Below are 17,265 nucleotides of genomic sequence, written 5' to 3'. Positions count from 1 at the left end.
TAAAGATCCAAAGTGAAACTGAATTAGTGTAGTCATTGTTTTTAGTATTGCAACATACACAAAGTTGCCACCTTAGTAGATCATTTACAGAAACTGCTTGCTCCTTCAGTCACAAGTGGAAGATCATTGGTATAAATGAAAACGTAGGGCTGTTTCGTTGTTGTGTGAAATATTTTCTTAGCACAGTTTCACACATGGGCATGGGTTAACTCTCAGCACTATAAAAAGTTCAATCTATAGTGAGCAGTAAATCAAGGATGCTTACTAATCACCGTCATTTTGCTTCATCACTGACAGATGTAGAGTCACACAACATTAACAACATCATTTGAAAATTGCTCCAGGAGAATATAACTTTAGTAGGCTCACATCAGCTACAAAGCCTTGAGTACAGCAGGGTTGAGACAGAACAGGATGTCACATGAATGCACTGCTGAAAACAAGCTGGAACTGTGTGACATTGTCAGGAACGCATGGGCGAAGATTTCTGCAGAATTAGAGCAACTTCTGTAAATTCATGCCTCAGAGAGTCCTGAGGCTAAGGGCGGTACAACCTGGTGCTTATTTGATTATGTTGTGAAAACATCTGAGATGTATTAGAAAACAGATTTGCATGAAAAGCAGGAAACAAAAGTACAAACATTGTCATCTGACGGCTGCACAACTAATCAAAATATGATCAAAATTGCATAATGGTTAAGTGCAATATCCAAATAGCACAAGCTAAAAACATTTTGATAAAGGTGTAATGTGTGACAAATCAGCAATTTAATGAAGAGATGCCCAAGCTTACAGATCGTGTTCTCCACATCATCATGACTTTTTATTTTGATTTAGAGAAAATGAAAATTATGATGCAAAAATGTACGTTCTCACTTACCATGAATCAAATGTAATCGCAGTATATGTTAAAATAACCACAATATGATTTTATTGTAGCCATAGTCACTTTCATCAAACAGTGCAACTTATGGCAGGTTTTATTGACGATTAGAAACTAAGGTTAAGGCCAATTTGGTGCTGATACTATAAAAGGGTTGATGAGTTGACATGGAGTCAGCGTAGTACAGTCTAGATGGATAGAGATTGCTATGATGCTGCAGTGATGTTTAAATGGTAACAGAAAATACACAAAAAATTTTGTGCTATTGCTTTTGAATCTGTCCTGCTGTGTTGTTGCTTTTTTTTGCCTTTTTGGTGTCTAGATCATCTCCTTTATACGTACATTACGCTGGTTATACTGTTGCTGTGGGCTGATGTCATATCATTGTTCTCCTGCAGCGTCTGAAGGCCGCGCTGTCCCAGCAGAGCCCGTCAGGGCATAGTATGGGGATCATGGCCATGGGCAGCAGCCCCATGGTACCTCAGAGGGCAGAGCAGAGCCAGCTGCTTGTCCAACAGCCAGATGCTCCATCACCTGCACAACCTCAGGTACATTGTGTTGTCTAGTGCTGAGGATCTCTCTGTAGCATGAATTCAGTGACATTGTCACATAAATTTGGAAAATCTTAAGAAAAAACCAAAAGCAACTGAGCGAAACCATGTTTGATATGTGACTTATCACCTGTTTCAGTTACAAAAAACTGGGGCCGTACTTCTTGTAGTGAGATGACTATGATGTGCCCTGACTGAAATAATGAAACTATGACTCAGACTTCCCTTTTCTCTCTCGTCTTTCTTCCGCCTCCCTCCCTTGTCTGTCTGTTTCCTGCTCACCCTCTGCCTTATTCTCCCTCTAGGTATCTCCAGCACAGCCTACAGGTGGGCGTCGGCGGCGGACAGTAGACGATGACCCAGATGAGCGAAGGCAGCGCTTCCTCGAGAGGAATCGGGCCGCAGCATCCCGCTGCAGACAGAAACGCAAACTGTGGGTCAGTTCCCTGGAGAAGAAGGCTGAGGAGCTCTGCAACCTGAACGTCTCGCTGTCGGTGAGTGGGCTCAGAGTGGGTGGGCAGGGATGAAACGTGGCCTGTTGGAGGTCTGCGTTAATGTGTGGATAGTCTCACTGACTGCGCCTAGTTGAGAGGCTTCAAGAAGTCGTGGAAGTTTGTGAGGTGTTTTCCAGATGATTTCCAGGGAAATTTTACAAATGGGTGAGGTTCCAGGACTCATTACAAGTCGTTTCAGATTTTTATTGTGTTATTTGGTGGTGTATTTGTGTATGCACTGCATGATCACATTATCACTGCCAGCTGTACTGGAACAGAAACGAGACTGTTTAACCATTAAGAGCATGTCTGACCTGAAAACAAAAAAAAATCAATTCGGAAAACAAGTTTGCAAGGTCTCCCTGGATTAAGTAATATGATTATTTTTCTCGTGAACTCTCTATAAATGATTAAAAAGTGTTGTTCTGGTCCTTCAGAATGAAGTGTCTCTGTTGCGGAACGAGGTGGCTCATTTGAAGCAGCTGCTGCTGGCCCACAAGGACTGTCCTGTGACCAACCTACAGAAGAAGAATGCCTACTTAGGTGAACCTTTTATAATTCTGCCATGATACTCACCTGGTGGCCTGCCTTGTGTATTTTCTTACCACCATCCCGGAACCTGCCGAAGAAAAAAAAAATCTTGAAAAGAAAATCTTGTTTCTTTACTTTGTTAGTATCATTTACAATTGTTATTTAAAAGTGTTAGCATTCAAAGTATTATCACCTTCAAACTGTACTCAGCTGAAGTACTTTTAATTACTGTGAAGTTGTTGTTTTGTCACATTAAACTTCAGTTACCTGTTTATCGCTTCATATTCAGAAACAAACAGAACATAACAGAAACTCACAGTCCTGCTGTGTGTTTAGCTCATGAATTTATTTAAAGGAACTAGATAGTAGACCTAAAACTAGCCCCTTTTCAATTTAATGAGGACTGTTTGTCTAGTACATACACCAAAAATGTTTTCTAGCTTCTGGGTTTACTTCCTGGTTATGCGGCCTACTGAGTATGTGCAGTAGTTTCTCCCCCTGGCCCCGCCCATGAGTTCCCGCTCAGCCCATAGACTTAACATTGTAGAGAAGTCATGGTTTTTAAAATCTCTTCTCTCAGCTTGAGGAAAGTTTGACAAATATGTACTCATCATGGATCAAAAATTCATAATACAAAGAGTCATGATTGACTTTTTTGAGGTGTCATGTCAACAGACTATAGGGAAAATGCCTTTTGGGGTGCAGGGGAATTTTTACCGGCAATACAATGAGAGGCCAGTGGGCAAAACTGGAAGCAAGGCTTTGCGGCACCATCTTGTTCTATTAAAACGTATGGTTGAGCTCTGTTAACTGTCATCTCTTTAGCTCTTTTAGCTCCATTAGCTCTATTAGCTCCTTTAGCAGTTAGCAGTGTGAGTCAAACTCACAGCAGAACTCTGCAGCCCACAGGCTGCCAACAACTAACAAGCTCTCCTCCTGCCAATTTAAACATAGATTTTTGATTCACAATGTAGCATTATCATGTAAAAAAACAAAATAGGGTGCATCCCCCATCAATAGTGAGTTAGGTGTGTTGAGTTTTAACACATCATATTTTTATAGTTCTATGCTGAGTAGCCATCCAGTGATAGTAACTATAGTAACAGCAAGAGAAGAAGCGCACCATTGTTGTTAGCGCTCATTTCACTTTGACATTTACTAAGCAATATAAAATCCTTTTCATCCTCGAGGTGCTTCATATCTGTTCGTCCCAAACATGCTTTTTATCGTCCCCGAGAGCGCGGGTCAGCATTAGTCTCGAGCCCTGGCTGCAAAACAGGATAATTTGTGTAGCTTTTCAGTAAACCTGGTATGGAATGTATTCAAGGTTATAAGTGAAAAGCTAGTTTGGTATAACTCTGTATTTGTGTCATCTTCTTTTCTGTGCAGCTGCAGAAGAGAGCATGAAAGACACAGAGCCCACAGGTTCTCCTGCCCCGGTGATCCAGCACAGCTCTTTGGCGCACAGCCCCTCTGCGGGTCAAAATGGCCTGAGCTCAAGGGCAGCAGCTGAGGCAATGGCAATGTCTGTGCTGGCAGGAATGGGCCAGCAGCAGCGGGGTGAGAGTGGACCCTCTCACATTATCATGGCTGCACAGTCTCAATCTGCTGCTAGATGATGAGCGATGCCACCACGGCCCAGAATTTGGCTCTACACTCATCACCCAGGGGTATAAAAGAGCAGCGGACTTCCCCGACTTCCCCAATCTAGAAGTCCAAATTTCTCATCTCCCCCCTTCGCTGTGCTCCTCCGCTCTCTCTGACCCTCCTGTAGAGTCATCATGCTGTGGCCTGGAGCTCAGCAGCAGCCTTCTGGGAATGGACTGAGACTTTTGAGAGCGCTTCCTGTTCACTTTGCCATAGACTACAGGGGCTGGACTCCAACCTATCCCATACTCGTTTCTCCCCCTCTGTGCTTCCTCTATCATCTCTCCTCACCCTCAGTCAAAACGACTCCTCACTGGACTGTAGGACTGCATCGCTCTGAGCGTACTGCCGTAAAGAACTTCCCATGTTGACACGCACCGCACGTGTGCACAGTCTCTAACACGCAGTTGTTGCATAAACGTTCTTGATCAAATCAGATACCAAACAACCCACAGGGCTGTACACTGTTTTCAGCAGGGAATAGTGCCTTGTGCTCCTCGACTTGTTAGCCATGCACACACCCACACATGCCATCATAGCAAACGTCCCTATACATACCTAGCTCCAAAGATGCAGTAGTCGTCTAGACGTCAGTGACTCAGATATTCACCCGATACCTTTTGTAAATGGTCCCACCTTCTCACCATGGACCCAAAAACCTTACCTCATTTACACCCCTTTATGATAAAATTGATTAACTGTGTGCGTGATTGGCTCTGTGTGTATATATTTATGTACATCAGAACATAGCAGTTTGCCTACTCCGGATCTGATACGTTAATAGCTGGATTGTTAGCATGTGACTTTTTCTGTTAGGGTGTTATGTTCTTGATACAGTATGTGCAGCTATATTTTTTTTTTTATTAATTGGCACGTCCTCCCAGATTAGTCCACAGAACCAAAACAGGTCGGATCGACAGTGTGTTACCGTAAAATTAGTTGAGCAATAGCTTTTTGTGACCTGAAGGGAATTCTGCCTCTCCCCTCCTCCTCACTTCTCTCCTCTAAAACAGGCACTTGTGCTGTTTATTGGTTTGTAAGTGGATGCCTTTTCCATTTTATATGAACCTATTCTTGTGACTGTGCTTCTCCGTGTGGGCTCTGGACTTACTGTAACTGTTATTTTCACACTTCTCAGGATGGTTGCACATCCTTGCTGCTCGTCGGAAGTGCGATGAACCCCTTAGTCTCTTTGCTCTTTACCAAACCTAAACAAAGCCATAACGACAACAAATCAGATCTCTGTGTCTCCAAAGACCACCTGGTTCTTGTTCTGGGACAGGAGGTAAACAGCCTGACTGTTATTTTGTGATTCAGAGGTCACAGTGACACAATCTATCACTGCTTTTTACTTGCACTTGCTTGTTACACACAGTCTCACTCACAATGTCTGATGATTTTGCCTTAAGATCACATTGGTGCCTCCGATATCCCCACTTAAATACACAAAGAATTGCTCATATGAAAAACAAAAGAGCCTTAGAAAAATATATTTATCATCAAAATACAATCAATCAATGAGGAATATTTACTGGCTGGTTTCTGGTTCCTCGAAGCCTTTAAAATGAAGAGTTAATTGAACCATTAGTCTCTTTTCAGTGATATAAAATAATATAACACTTTTCTGTCATCTGGTGGAGAGACACAGCAAAGACATCTTCACTGGTTAGAAGTCAAGATGTCTTCTGACTGTTTCTGAAAGGAAATCCCATCAAGATATTTTTACCAAGATATCAGTGTATTTTTACCGAAACACCTTAAAAGGCAGTTTGCTTTTCTTGTTTTCCTGTATATTTTTTTCCCCTCTTTTGTCTGATATGATCATATATTTGCAAGATGTGATATTTTAAAACAAGATATCTGTCCATTAACACAAGGGCATGTCTTTTATGCACTAAAATAATGCAAGTTTATTGTTGCTTTGTATTTCTGTTCATTTAAAGTTTTCGCAGATATCAGATCTTTGTTTTTAAAATGGTATTTTCTCTTATCTGTACTGTATACATGAATGGGAATCCTCTTGGCAACTTTAATACCTTTCACCTTTGATTGAACCTCTTGTCCTACAGTCCCAATGGCGACCCCCGGCATTTTGTTGTACTTCGGAGCTGGCGCTATATTTGGCTGGCAGTCCCTTATAGACGATTGTTCATATGGAATGGAAATTCAAACTATATTTAGCTTTCATGTTTTCATGTAATTCATGTCATTGGCACCTTTTTCTGTCATTTCTTGTTTTCTTTTGTTGTGTGCTATTTTCAGCACTATACAACCTTTTGTCATAACGTTTCTGATTGTACTGATAAATATAGAAACTAAACTTCTTTAACACACATTTCTTTTTTTTCCCTTTTTTTTTACAGTCATTAGTCCTTTTTTCAAAAAGATTTTTTATCCCCTTTTATTATATCTCTGAAGAAGAATTTGGTAATTGTCTTTTGACCGCCCTTGTCTAACTTATTTTTTCAATTGGTCAACTAACAATCGTCATGACGGTCTTTGGCATATTAATGTCACCGAGAATTGTTGTGAAAAGAGCAATTTAAAGAAAAATGAGACAATGTGAAAGTTGCACATAGTGTATTAATGGTTTTTCACACTCCCATTGTTGGACTGATGATTTCAAAAATTGTCCTTGTTCTGTACATATCTGTACTATATGAATATATTTACTTTTCCATGCATGTCCAAGTGAAATACTATGAACACTTACAGTGCTGCAGTTTTAATTAAAGAAACTACATCTTAATGAACATTTATGAAGTTTTTGTCTGATGGTTTTCAGCTCAGATTCACACTGAAGTGATTTGTAAATTGACTGTACTGTACTTTACTTGAGTATTTCCATTTTCTTCTTCATACTGTTACTACACTACATTTTTTGTGATAACTTTGATTTCTAGTGACTTTGGCATCAGAGCCAACATTTTAAATTAATTTATTTTATTGAAAACCTGTTTTTTTAAAAAGAAAAACACAAAATGGAATACATGTAAAGATGCAGTATGTGTAGTTTACTTTCACTTGTACTTTGATATTTAAGTATATTTATTGACAGAAAATTATGTTTTAATAACAGATACTTTATAATAACAGACTCTTTTGGGATAGTACTGTTTGTATGGGTGACTTTCACTTATAGAAAAAGTAATACTTCAACACAATATCTTAACTTTTACTCAAGTATGACTTTGGAGTACTTTTTACAACACTGATAACAACTTGAAGATAGTTTGGTAAAATGTGGAATTAAGGGCAGTGTAGTTGAATATCAGAGAATATACAGTATGTAAGGACATTGCACCGTCTGCGTTGTTCATAGTTCCTTCACTCTTCAATTCTGTTAATAATAACTGCATAGAGGACCAAAATTGACTAATTATAGTGTTATATATCACATTACTCTGGTTCCTGCACTTAAACAGTTTTTTCACATACTTTTAAAGTATATTCTAAAACTTTCTTTGAAGCAGAGAAGAACCCACTTGTAAGGACACTACGGGGGTCATGACCTTGTAAGTATTTTATAGACTGTTTTAGTTTTTCCCTCCAACTTTTTATTCTTAAATTTGACTTCCTTTGGACCAAAACAGAAATAAATAAATGATTCTGTCCTGGGAGTGGAGGAAGGCTTTGAAACAGCATTTTGACCTTCATGCTTGGAAGTAATATTCAAAGAAGGTGTAATCAAACATGTAACTGTACTACTACAACTCTTTAGATAGATTTTATTTATTTTAAAAAAAATGTTTGATTACCTTGTGCTGTGTGTTTTTCTAAAGGGGCCAGACTCAACAGTATTTGTAAAATCTTTGCTGTGGCCCTGCTTATGTTTTTGTAAAGCACTCAAGTTACTTTGGGGAGACAAAAAGTGACAGTAACCTACAATTATACTGTTATGTTAGTTTGCTTTGAAGCTCGTTCTCCTTGTGCGACAACGTCCATGTTTCTCATAAGGAAAACATGATCGTAACTTTTTGTAAGCAGCTTTTAATTGCAGGGAGGGTGGTTGGAAGGATATATTTATTTTTTATAATGGTTACAGTCAGGATGCCACATTGGCCTTTTGAAGGTGACCATGAGTAACAAAAGCAGAGTAATGTTCAGGACTTGTTCTAGAGCAGCACAAGTATTCACACGTAAGGATCAGGGCTGGATAAACCAGCTATGGGGTCCTGGGGCAAAAATGATTGATCTTCCAACTTCTTCTGTGCAACTAAAATGTGGCACGTTGTAGGTTTAGACTAGAGCCCGACCAATATTGAATTGTTGGGGCCGATGTTGATACCAGTATGAGGGAGTAAAAACATTCTGACATCAATAATCGGCCGGCATCCTTATTTACACAAAATATATCCATGGACACACTTTTTTTGCAATGATGCCTCAAAAGTGAATATCAAACTGTGACAAAGATACAAAAGTAAAAGGGAGACAGACTGTTTACAGTTAAACAATAAACGTAATTGTCCAAAATGACTTCAGTACACTGAAACTGTAAACTTCACTGGGAATTTCATACATTACACATTTGCCCAAGCATCTATTTTTGAATTATGTTCTGTAAAAACAAAAGAAGTTTTTACATCGGACATCCCCTTGATCATTGTGGACGTTTGATAGGCATTCTTCACCATTTTATAATTCAAACAGTTAAATGAGAAAATAATCTTTGGTCTCAGCACTTCAGTCTGCACATGCTGGTCTCATTATGTTGTATTTGCTCCAGAAACTACTAGGCCTGATACTATTGTGGCATAACATCCTGCCCCAGTTTTAATGTGTGTCAGTTTGAACAGTGTGATCACTTTTGTAAGATCAAAAGTATTTAGGCCTACACTTTCATCTTTCATTGTTTAAATAACCACACAGTGAGTGTTGGACTTTTGGGGGCCCTGTGCATTTGCCTGCTTTGCTTTGTTCCTATCATAGCTTTAAAGGATGAGTTCACCCAAAAATGAACATTCAGTCATTATATGTACTCATGATATAGGAATTCAATGCTATATCAGTGGAGTTCTGCGTTAATTACAGCTTGAGCAGTAGGAAGGCTTACGGGAAGCAAAACCTGTTGTTTAAAGGACAAGTTCACCCAAAAATGAAAATGAAGTCATTTTTTGCACACCCCTGTGTCGATAGAAAGTCAGGTGAAGTTTTGTAGTCCACAAAACATTTCTGGAGCGTCACAGCAAAACAACTGAAACACCTGGGGACATAAAAAACCAAAAATGGCTTCATACAACTCGTCCAATGTAATCCAAGTCTCCTGAAAGCCCCAAGATCCCAAATTGATTTGAAAATATGTTACTTACACCCTCAACATGCTTTTAGCTTACCAGCTGTAGTGAAGATTTTGGCTTTAAAAAGTGCGTAAATAATTTCTTTACTGATCAGTTTGGGATCTCATGGCTTCTAGAGACTCAGATTATGCTGGACAAGCTGAATGGAGCCATTTTATACTTTATTCAGTTGTTTTTTTGAGATTTTAAAACAAGTCCCCAGCTACTTCATTTAAATACCACAATACTTTTTTGGTGTGAAGCTCCACAAATGTTGCGTGGACTATGAAACTTCACCCGAGTTCATATCGGCATGGGGGTGAGCTGATAATGACTGAATTTTCATTTTTTGGGTGAACTTATCCTTTAAGTAGAACATCCTGCCACTTTTATCACCCCTGCTAGCCCAAAGTTAGCAGCAATCCTTATTGTAGCCTGTTACTGGAAGTTTAACGTGTGTTTAGCTGAGAAAACGTCACGATAAACTTGTATAGCACCGAGAGGGCAGCTCATGTGTGTGTTTTATCCGTTGGGACGCCAGAGGGAGCAACAGTTCCGGTGTGTCTGCGCGGCTGGATGCAGTGAATCAACGTACAGGCGAGGTAAACGCCGTCACGTGACCGCTCGTTGCCGTTGGTGAGTTTTCCCCATTATGGCGGAGGGGCCAGCCGTGCGGATGGACTGTCTCTCCCACTCTGATGCTTGTTTTGTGTCTTGAGGGAGGGCGTTTTAATTTTTGTTTTTTGACACTTCTCCGCGACAGCCCGGTGTCTTTTCAACTCGACTGCCCTCGGGTTTCTCGGCGAAGTCATGGCAGACCGCGGCGTGGATTTGTCCGCCCTGCCAAAAGAGGTTAGAGACCAATTGGCGGAGTTGGATCTGGAGCTGTCTGAAGGTAAAGGAGGGGAGGGGGACTGGCGGGGAGGAGGAGTGGTGGTAGGGGGGGATGCTATAGCAGATTTTTAAGCTAGCTATGTGTCTCAGCTGTCTGGGCTAACCAGCATCGATTAAACCGGTAGTTTCCCGTCTCCTATCCCACTTCACGTTTATGATGAATTGAATGAGCGCACCGGCACTCCAGTTAGCTTATTTTGTGCTAATACAGGATGTGGGCACACGAGCTAGCAGAGCATGAGGAAGGCTCCCATCCATTTCTTCGTGCCTCCTTTATCCTTAACCACTCAGAGCAAAACGTCGATTTAAAGACGTGTTTCTGTCCATAATCTCCTCGTTTGTGGAGTGATTGAACGTCAAAGCCATAGTTCAATGTGTGTGTGAGGCTGTCTGACAGACAGGGATGGCTAGAGGCAAGGTCTGGCTATCAGGGTTTGACCCTTCTCCTGTCATCTTTGTTATACTCCCTCATATGGTTAGACTTTGATTCATCAGTGACTTCCGGTTTGACATCATTCAAGCCTTGTTCTTGGCGTCTGTTTTCTAGGTTTCAGCTGAAACATTTTCATTTCAATAAAGCTGTGAGTCATTGTGAGTAGTGTTGAGGAGTAATGACAAGGCCTCCAGTCATCTCCTGCTCTGGTGTCATATGAAGGTACAGTCTGTCATGAATGACTGTCAGTAATTATCAAACATGACCTCAGTGAGGTTCATCAGAGTGATCATCAAGATGTGTACAAAGCCTTATACACCTGTGTAAACCTGCTATTACTTGAATTATAGGTTTACTACCTGCCCTGCTGTAACAGTGTCAGGTGTCTGCGTCCATCTGCATGTTTGTTCTGCTGTAGATGGGTGATGGTGGATGTGTCTATTTATTGTATTTCACAAATGTAACAACCATTCATTCATCCAAAGCATATTGCAAATGAACCCATCCCCCAGAGCAGCTGGGAGCCCCTGTCCTGCTCTACACCCTTTAACACACATTGTCACATCCCTGACAGTACCCCCCCCCCAGCCCCCTGTTTCATGGCACCTGGGTTACATTCTTCCTGTGGAGGTGATCGAATCCAGTCGTCCTGCGCAGTGACCGCTCAGTGTCTACTTATCCATGCTGATTGACATTTGGTTATTTTAGGGGGTGTGAAACTGGTAACCAGTATTTGATATTTTCCCACTCATGTCTGATTGGCACCAATATTAATATGCATCTTGACTCTTCACCATTTCATTCATGCCTGTGATAAGGCCTTAAATTAAATGGCCTTTAAAAGAAACATGGTACCATAAAATACCTCATCAATATGGTTATTCTGCATTTGACAGTTATATAATGATAAATAGTCCAATAAAATTAAAATGCATACAAGCTAATTACTGTCGGTTATAACAATATTGAAATGGGGCGGTTAATGCCTTCCGCAGCTCATATCAGCCAATATTGAAAGTAAACTGAGGCCCTCAAAAAGGCGATGAGTTACAAAGCCTTGAATATCTTATATTATGTATCATATATTATTTTGTTAATGGCATGTGATTTTCTCTGCTACACATGGTTTGTCATGTGATATGAACTGCCTATACTAATTATGTGACTACTTACCAACCTGTACGCTGGACATTAGTTTGTTAGATTTGTTTTATTATTGTCCTTTCGGAAATTATGTTTGTGTTTGTGGCAAATGTTAAACAAAAACAACCACAACATTGCAACCATTACAATCACCAACAGTAAAAAATTTAAATATACCAAATGCATGTGAGAAACATCTTATATTACAAAGATTTGTTTAACAAAGCCATACTGTAAGGTTTAAAGGATCTCTGGGCACAGGAAGTTGGTGCCCTGCACCTCTGACCTGATAGTAACAACATGTATTCATCACAGAGTGGGTGTGATGTATCACTAAGGATCACCCCTGTACTTTTCCTTTCACTCCTGTCACACAAAGCAGTGACATACTGTGTTGTTGTTGATCTGCAATCTTACTAGATATATTAATAATATTCCTGAGTTTGTTCTTCTTAACTGCAGACAGTGAAAAATACCAGGCAATGAAGCACAAAGTCAAAATAATCTCTACAAATGAACGATTAAACAGAACCATTATTTGTCTGTCTATTCCAAACTGACTAAGCTTATGCGTTTACCTTTGTTTATATCCCATGACAGTTACGGGTCTGTCATGTCACTTTGACAGCTTATATTAATCATGGGACTACTTACCTGTCCATGCTGATCATGTGACTTTATGTTAACCTATACATTATATAGCCTAAAGGCGACCATTTTGCATGTTTTTATTGTTTTTCAATAGTCTTGAGATATTAAGGGCTTTTTAACTGGTCACCTTCCACTAGCACCAGCCACTAGCACCAGCCACTAGCACCAGCCACTAGCACCAGCCACTAGCGAAATGAAGGAAGAATATGCAGGTGGCTTGTAATCTATAAAGTGGCTGGCAAAATTTTAAATTTCAGATGCCATTTGGCCGGTGGACATTAAAGTTTATTGTGCACCCTGTAAGCAGATATATTAGTGCATGCATCTTCGGTATTTCAGGAGCTGACTGTTCTCGAAGGGTAATGTAATACTAAGCCAGTATTTTGTGTTTTGGCCTGACATGTTAAAGTTATACTTGTGGGTTGGGATGTTTTAGCACAATAAATACATACAATACACCATTGACCACAGTGTGGTCAGTCTATACACTGATCTGTCTATCAGTGTATGGATGGATAGAAGTTTGTAAGCTGTGATTTTGCCATATTGTTTATAATGTGGTTACTAGCCCTTTAGCATTACTTGTGCATTGTGGGCAATGTTATAAATCAATGATCAGGACTCTATTAAAGCCACATTTTTTTTAAATCATGATTTTTACATCACTGTGACAATGAAGTACTTTAATATGTCAGGTCCTTCACTTGCTGGATGAACAAAAAAAGAAAACAGAAAAAACACATTTCTGTCTGATTTATTTTGTGAATTAATAATTTCTAAATGTATTTCCCAGGAAATTAATTACATTTCAATCTATATAAATTCTATGATATAAAATGACATACCATGATAGAGGGTGTTGTCAATATTGCTCATCCGTTTGTCTTTTCATTGTTCAGTGCAAGAAACAACCATTTTCACATTATCCTGGTGTTCATATTCACTAGCATTGTATGTTAACCATGTGTTGATTGGATCACACCATAGCTAGTGAGCAAAGTGGATAAAAGACAGAATAAATGTCCTCTCAGTCAGCCATGATAGCTTAATATTTGAATATTTTCAGTATTGAAGCCTCATGTGCATCTTAGCCAGCTAGCTCCTCTATGACTGCATGCATGTGAGATGTCATCATCATATGAGCTATTTTTCTTGAGTCCAAAACAAGACCTCCTCTGTACCAAGTGGAAATGCCTGTTCCTGCGTTGCTCGGATAAGAACAGAGGCCTGCCAAATGGCCTCTTAAAAAGCAACCCATTTCTGCTAGCCCCCTGTGACCATGGGGACACAATGAGGACCATTCAGCTGGTCTGGGCTGCCGTGGCCAGGAGCTCTGCTGCCATTTAGGCCATTCAGCTAAACCCAGCCTTTGTGTGCACATTGGAATGAGCTGCTTCCATAGGAAGAGAAGGGAGGGGCAGATGACTGGTCATACTTGAGGAGATGACGTGTAGTGTGTACTTCTGAGGGGAGTGGTTCACCTCTCTCAACCTGTCATCTCTCAGCTGGGCCAGGGGTAAAAGGTCATGTCTGGTCCTTCCCTGTAGCTAAACTACCTGGTTGATGGTCCCCACCAACTGTCAAGCATGCTACCCAGTAGTCTAATGTTGCTGACCCAAGCAAAATTCCACACAGATGAGTTTTCCGTCTGTGATGGTCCAAACCAAGTTGCTGTTGTGACATGAAAATACAAGTTGAAACAATTGGCATTTCCTCCCATGCTGATAATAAGTTTTTAAACTTAGGAGCACTTGTGTCTGTGTTCATGTGGAGATAGTCTTACCCTCTGTTTGCATCAATGATCAGTATGTGCAGACTGAGAGTCCAGATTATTGCCAGTTGCTTCCTTTCTAGGCCAATCATCCAGTTAACTGGCCATCCAGCATTCAGATGTAGCAGAAGCATGCTTGGCTCATTGTTGTATTAACAGCGAGGGTCCTCAGTCAAGGATGACAGCACTGATATGGACCCCGTCTGTATCAGCCATCAGGGCAAAGCCAGACTGATTCTTGAAGAAGACTCTCCTCCCAACAGGGAAGGAGGTCTGTGAAAACATATCTCTTCTCTCTCTGTATTATTTATGAATGGGATATGCAGCAAACTGGTGGTTTTTTATGTAGTCGGGCAAAGAGCTTATTTTGAGACACAATACAGACATGTGATAGGCACTTCCCTCAAACTCAAGCTCATGTGGTGCAGAGCTCTTGTTTGTAAGGTTGAGATCTGTGCTTGCAAACAAAAAGAGGAATAAGGGCCTCTCACACCATTGTAAAGGTGAAATCTCTCCCCAAAATCAAATAATTTCGCAGCTTTTATCTCTTGCAGGCCAGACACAACGTGTTGTTAACAGCTCTACATAATGTTCGTACTTTTGTCCTGCAAATGGGGTGGGCAGTATGTTCAGAATTGATATTGTTATAATTATCTCAGCATTATCTTCTTTCGTCTTACATTTATTTGTCTTTTAAAAGCCCATTATTATGGCCCTTTTGACAATTGACAGAGAGAGACAGGAAACGAGGGGAGGGAGAAAGGGGGATGATGACATGCAACAAATGTCCCCAGCCAAAGTAAACCAGGAACTTCGCAATTACAGACTACTCCACTGTTTCCCATGGTTCTATTTACAGTGTTCAAAATGATATGTTCAAAACTTAAACTTGTGTTTATCTTATTTAGTCAAATGGTTTTATGGTGTTTTTATAGAACATAATGCTATAATTACAAAAAAAATGTAAGATTTCATACTGTGAGAGATTTTGATAAAATTTAGTGACTTATTTATTAGATCATTGAGTGTATAAAATATGGATTGAGCTTCTGGGTCTGAAAAATGAAGCCAATCAAGAAGTGCCTTAAACCTTCTTTATTCTTAATGGCCAGTAGGGGGCGACTCCCCTGGTTTGGCCTGATTGTGTGTACGCTTAAGAGAAAACCAACCTACTGCTCGCTTAATTTATTACCTCAGTGAACAGTGTCATAATGAGTTTATGGTCTCAGTCAAGTTTTCTCTAATATAGCACGATGTTCATTTTGTAAATTATGGTCCCATTTAGAATAAAATAGACGAGAAAACAGGGTATGCTGTAGGGCGTGGCTACCTTGAGGTTGACAAGTTGCTACCATGGCGTGTCGTCGGGTTCTCAGTCAAATCCAATCAAGTGGATATCCGCCCCAGCTCCACCCTCTCATCCATATATGGTCACTTGTAGCTCCAAAACAACAATATGGCGACCACGGTAATGCCAAACTCAAGGCTTCAAAACAATAATCCTCATTATACATACTTAGCAACAACTCTGATACCTCATCATGAGCAATATGTTGATCATAAAGATGATGATAAACACTAAAGTTGATTCACTGCCCAGTCCTACTTGCAAGACTATTTTAAACCTATGAGTTTTCATATCCACTTCTGTTTTCCTGTTTAGATATGTGGGTAGTATATGTTTCTGTTAGCGCCCAATAGGTCAGAATCCAAAAAGCACAGATCATCTTCCTCACAGCCTCAAAGCCAAAGCCTCAGGTCCAAGCAGATGGTTGGGTACTCTTGGCAAAGGTCTTTCTTTATGTGTGTCAGTGTGTGTGTATACACATCCAAATGTGTGTGCGCATGTGTCATAATACTGTTATACTGTGAATAGTTAATGATCGCTTCAGTCCCTTTTTCCTCCTCCAGACCTGTTGTCAGCTGAATTATTCACATGCTCTCATTAAATACCAGGACACCCTCACAGAGTGGTGTGGGTGTGGGTGGGTGTGTTGGTGTGTGTGGTTAGTGAGCGTGACTTGTTAATGCTCCCCAGGTAGAAGTCGAGGCATGCATAGAAAGAAGTAAAACTGACTTCTTTGAATTAGTGCCAGGAGATGTATTGACATCCCACTCATCAGCCCTCCAGACCTGCACATCTCTGGTGTGGGAAACAGCAGAAGATGCTGAACTCGTTGAGCGAGCTCACATGTGATGTCAGGAAGGGCTGGGCAGCATAGCAGAAATCAACAATATGAGTAAGAGTTGTTTTTTCTTACACTGATCCCATTATGGTGGAGAAAATGTCCGCAGTATTACATGTAAAATATTCAGATTAGGGGTGTATGATCCATTGATCCGGATCATACATCGATCTAATGACTTAACAATCTAATATCATCGATGCAAAGTGAAAACATCGATCCATATCATCATTTTTAGGTTACGCCTTTATTTTAAATTTCCTGATTGTGTGAAATGTACATATGATCTTGTATCGATCGAAGGCCCTCTAACTGAACTGTATTGAAATCATATCATGGCAGACTTTGTGATATCGTCAAATAGTGTATTTTTGTCCAAAGAATGGATACAAAATCGTAGCATGATGAAACCGATGATCTAAACCCAGAATGATTAGTCGATTACACGATGAGTAGATTGAAAGGAAAATGATTGGCAATTATTTTGATCATTGGCTAATTATTTCAGTCATTTTTCAAGCAAAAATGTTCAAGAGAATTTTTTATGATGGTGGCACTTGTGGGCCAAACTTTTTCATTTAGGTACACCAGCACATAATTTAGGTGCACCCAAAAACACATTTTAGATTAGTTTCTAAACAGATGATCTAAACAAGAATTGCAGTAATGTCAAAAATATTTTTTAAAGGCTCCATTTTTTTCTTTAATCAGACCTGCTAAATTTTGGCCAATAGAATTTTTTTGTCGCATCAGACAGATTTTTGGGCTCATGTGTAACCAAAACATTCACACCCTGAAGCCC

The 17,265-nt window shown here is 40.1% G+C and overlaps 2 protein-coding genes across 6 annotated transcripts in view; both read left to right on the top strand.

Annotated features, from left to right (window-relative positions):
- asb8 (ankyrin repeat and SOCS box containing 8) overlaps positions 1 to 6,859 on the top strand; it is a 28,447-nt gene extending 21,588 nt beyond the window's left edge. For all 3 annotated transcript variants that reach the window (XM_084365470.1, XM_084365468.1, XM_084365467.1), the window contains 4 exons: positions 1,282 to 1,431; positions 1,740 to 1,928; positions 2,366 to 2,471; positions 3,849 to 6,859. In XM_084365470.1, coding sequence (XP_084221596.1) covers positions 1,282 to 1,431; positions 1,740 to 1,928; positions 2,366 to 2,471; positions 3,849 to 4,078 — 675 coding nt within the window. In that variant the 3' untranslated portion in view covers positions 4,079 to 6,859. The remainder of the gene's footprint in view (positions 1 to 1,281; positions 1,432 to 1,739; positions 1,929 to 2,365; positions 2,472 to 3,848) is intronic.
- A 2,956-nt stretch (positions 6,860 to 9,815) lies between these two features.
- The window catches only part of dip2ba (disco-interacting protein 2 homolog Ba), a 48,719-nt gene continuing 41,269 nt past the window's right edge, over positions 9,816 to 17,265 (top strand). For 2 of the 3 annotated variants that reach the window (XM_084365466.1, XM_084365464.1), the window contains exon 1: positions 10,028 to 10,280. In XM_084365466.1, the coding sequence (XP_084221592.1) occupies positions 10,196 to 10,280 (85 nt within the window). In that variant the 5' untranslated portion in view covers positions 10,028 to 10,195. The other variant, XM_084365465.1, reaches the window with a different exon arrangement.

The sequence above is a fragment of the Pagrus pagrus genome, assembly GCF_965226575.1.
Source record: "Pagrus pagrus genome assembly, chromosome: 11".
NCBI classification, from domain to species: Eukaryota; Metazoa; Chordata; class Actinopteri; order Spariformes; family Sparidae; genus Pagrus; species Pagrus pagrus.
This window is presented reverse-complemented; position numbering and strand designations above follow the sequence as displayed.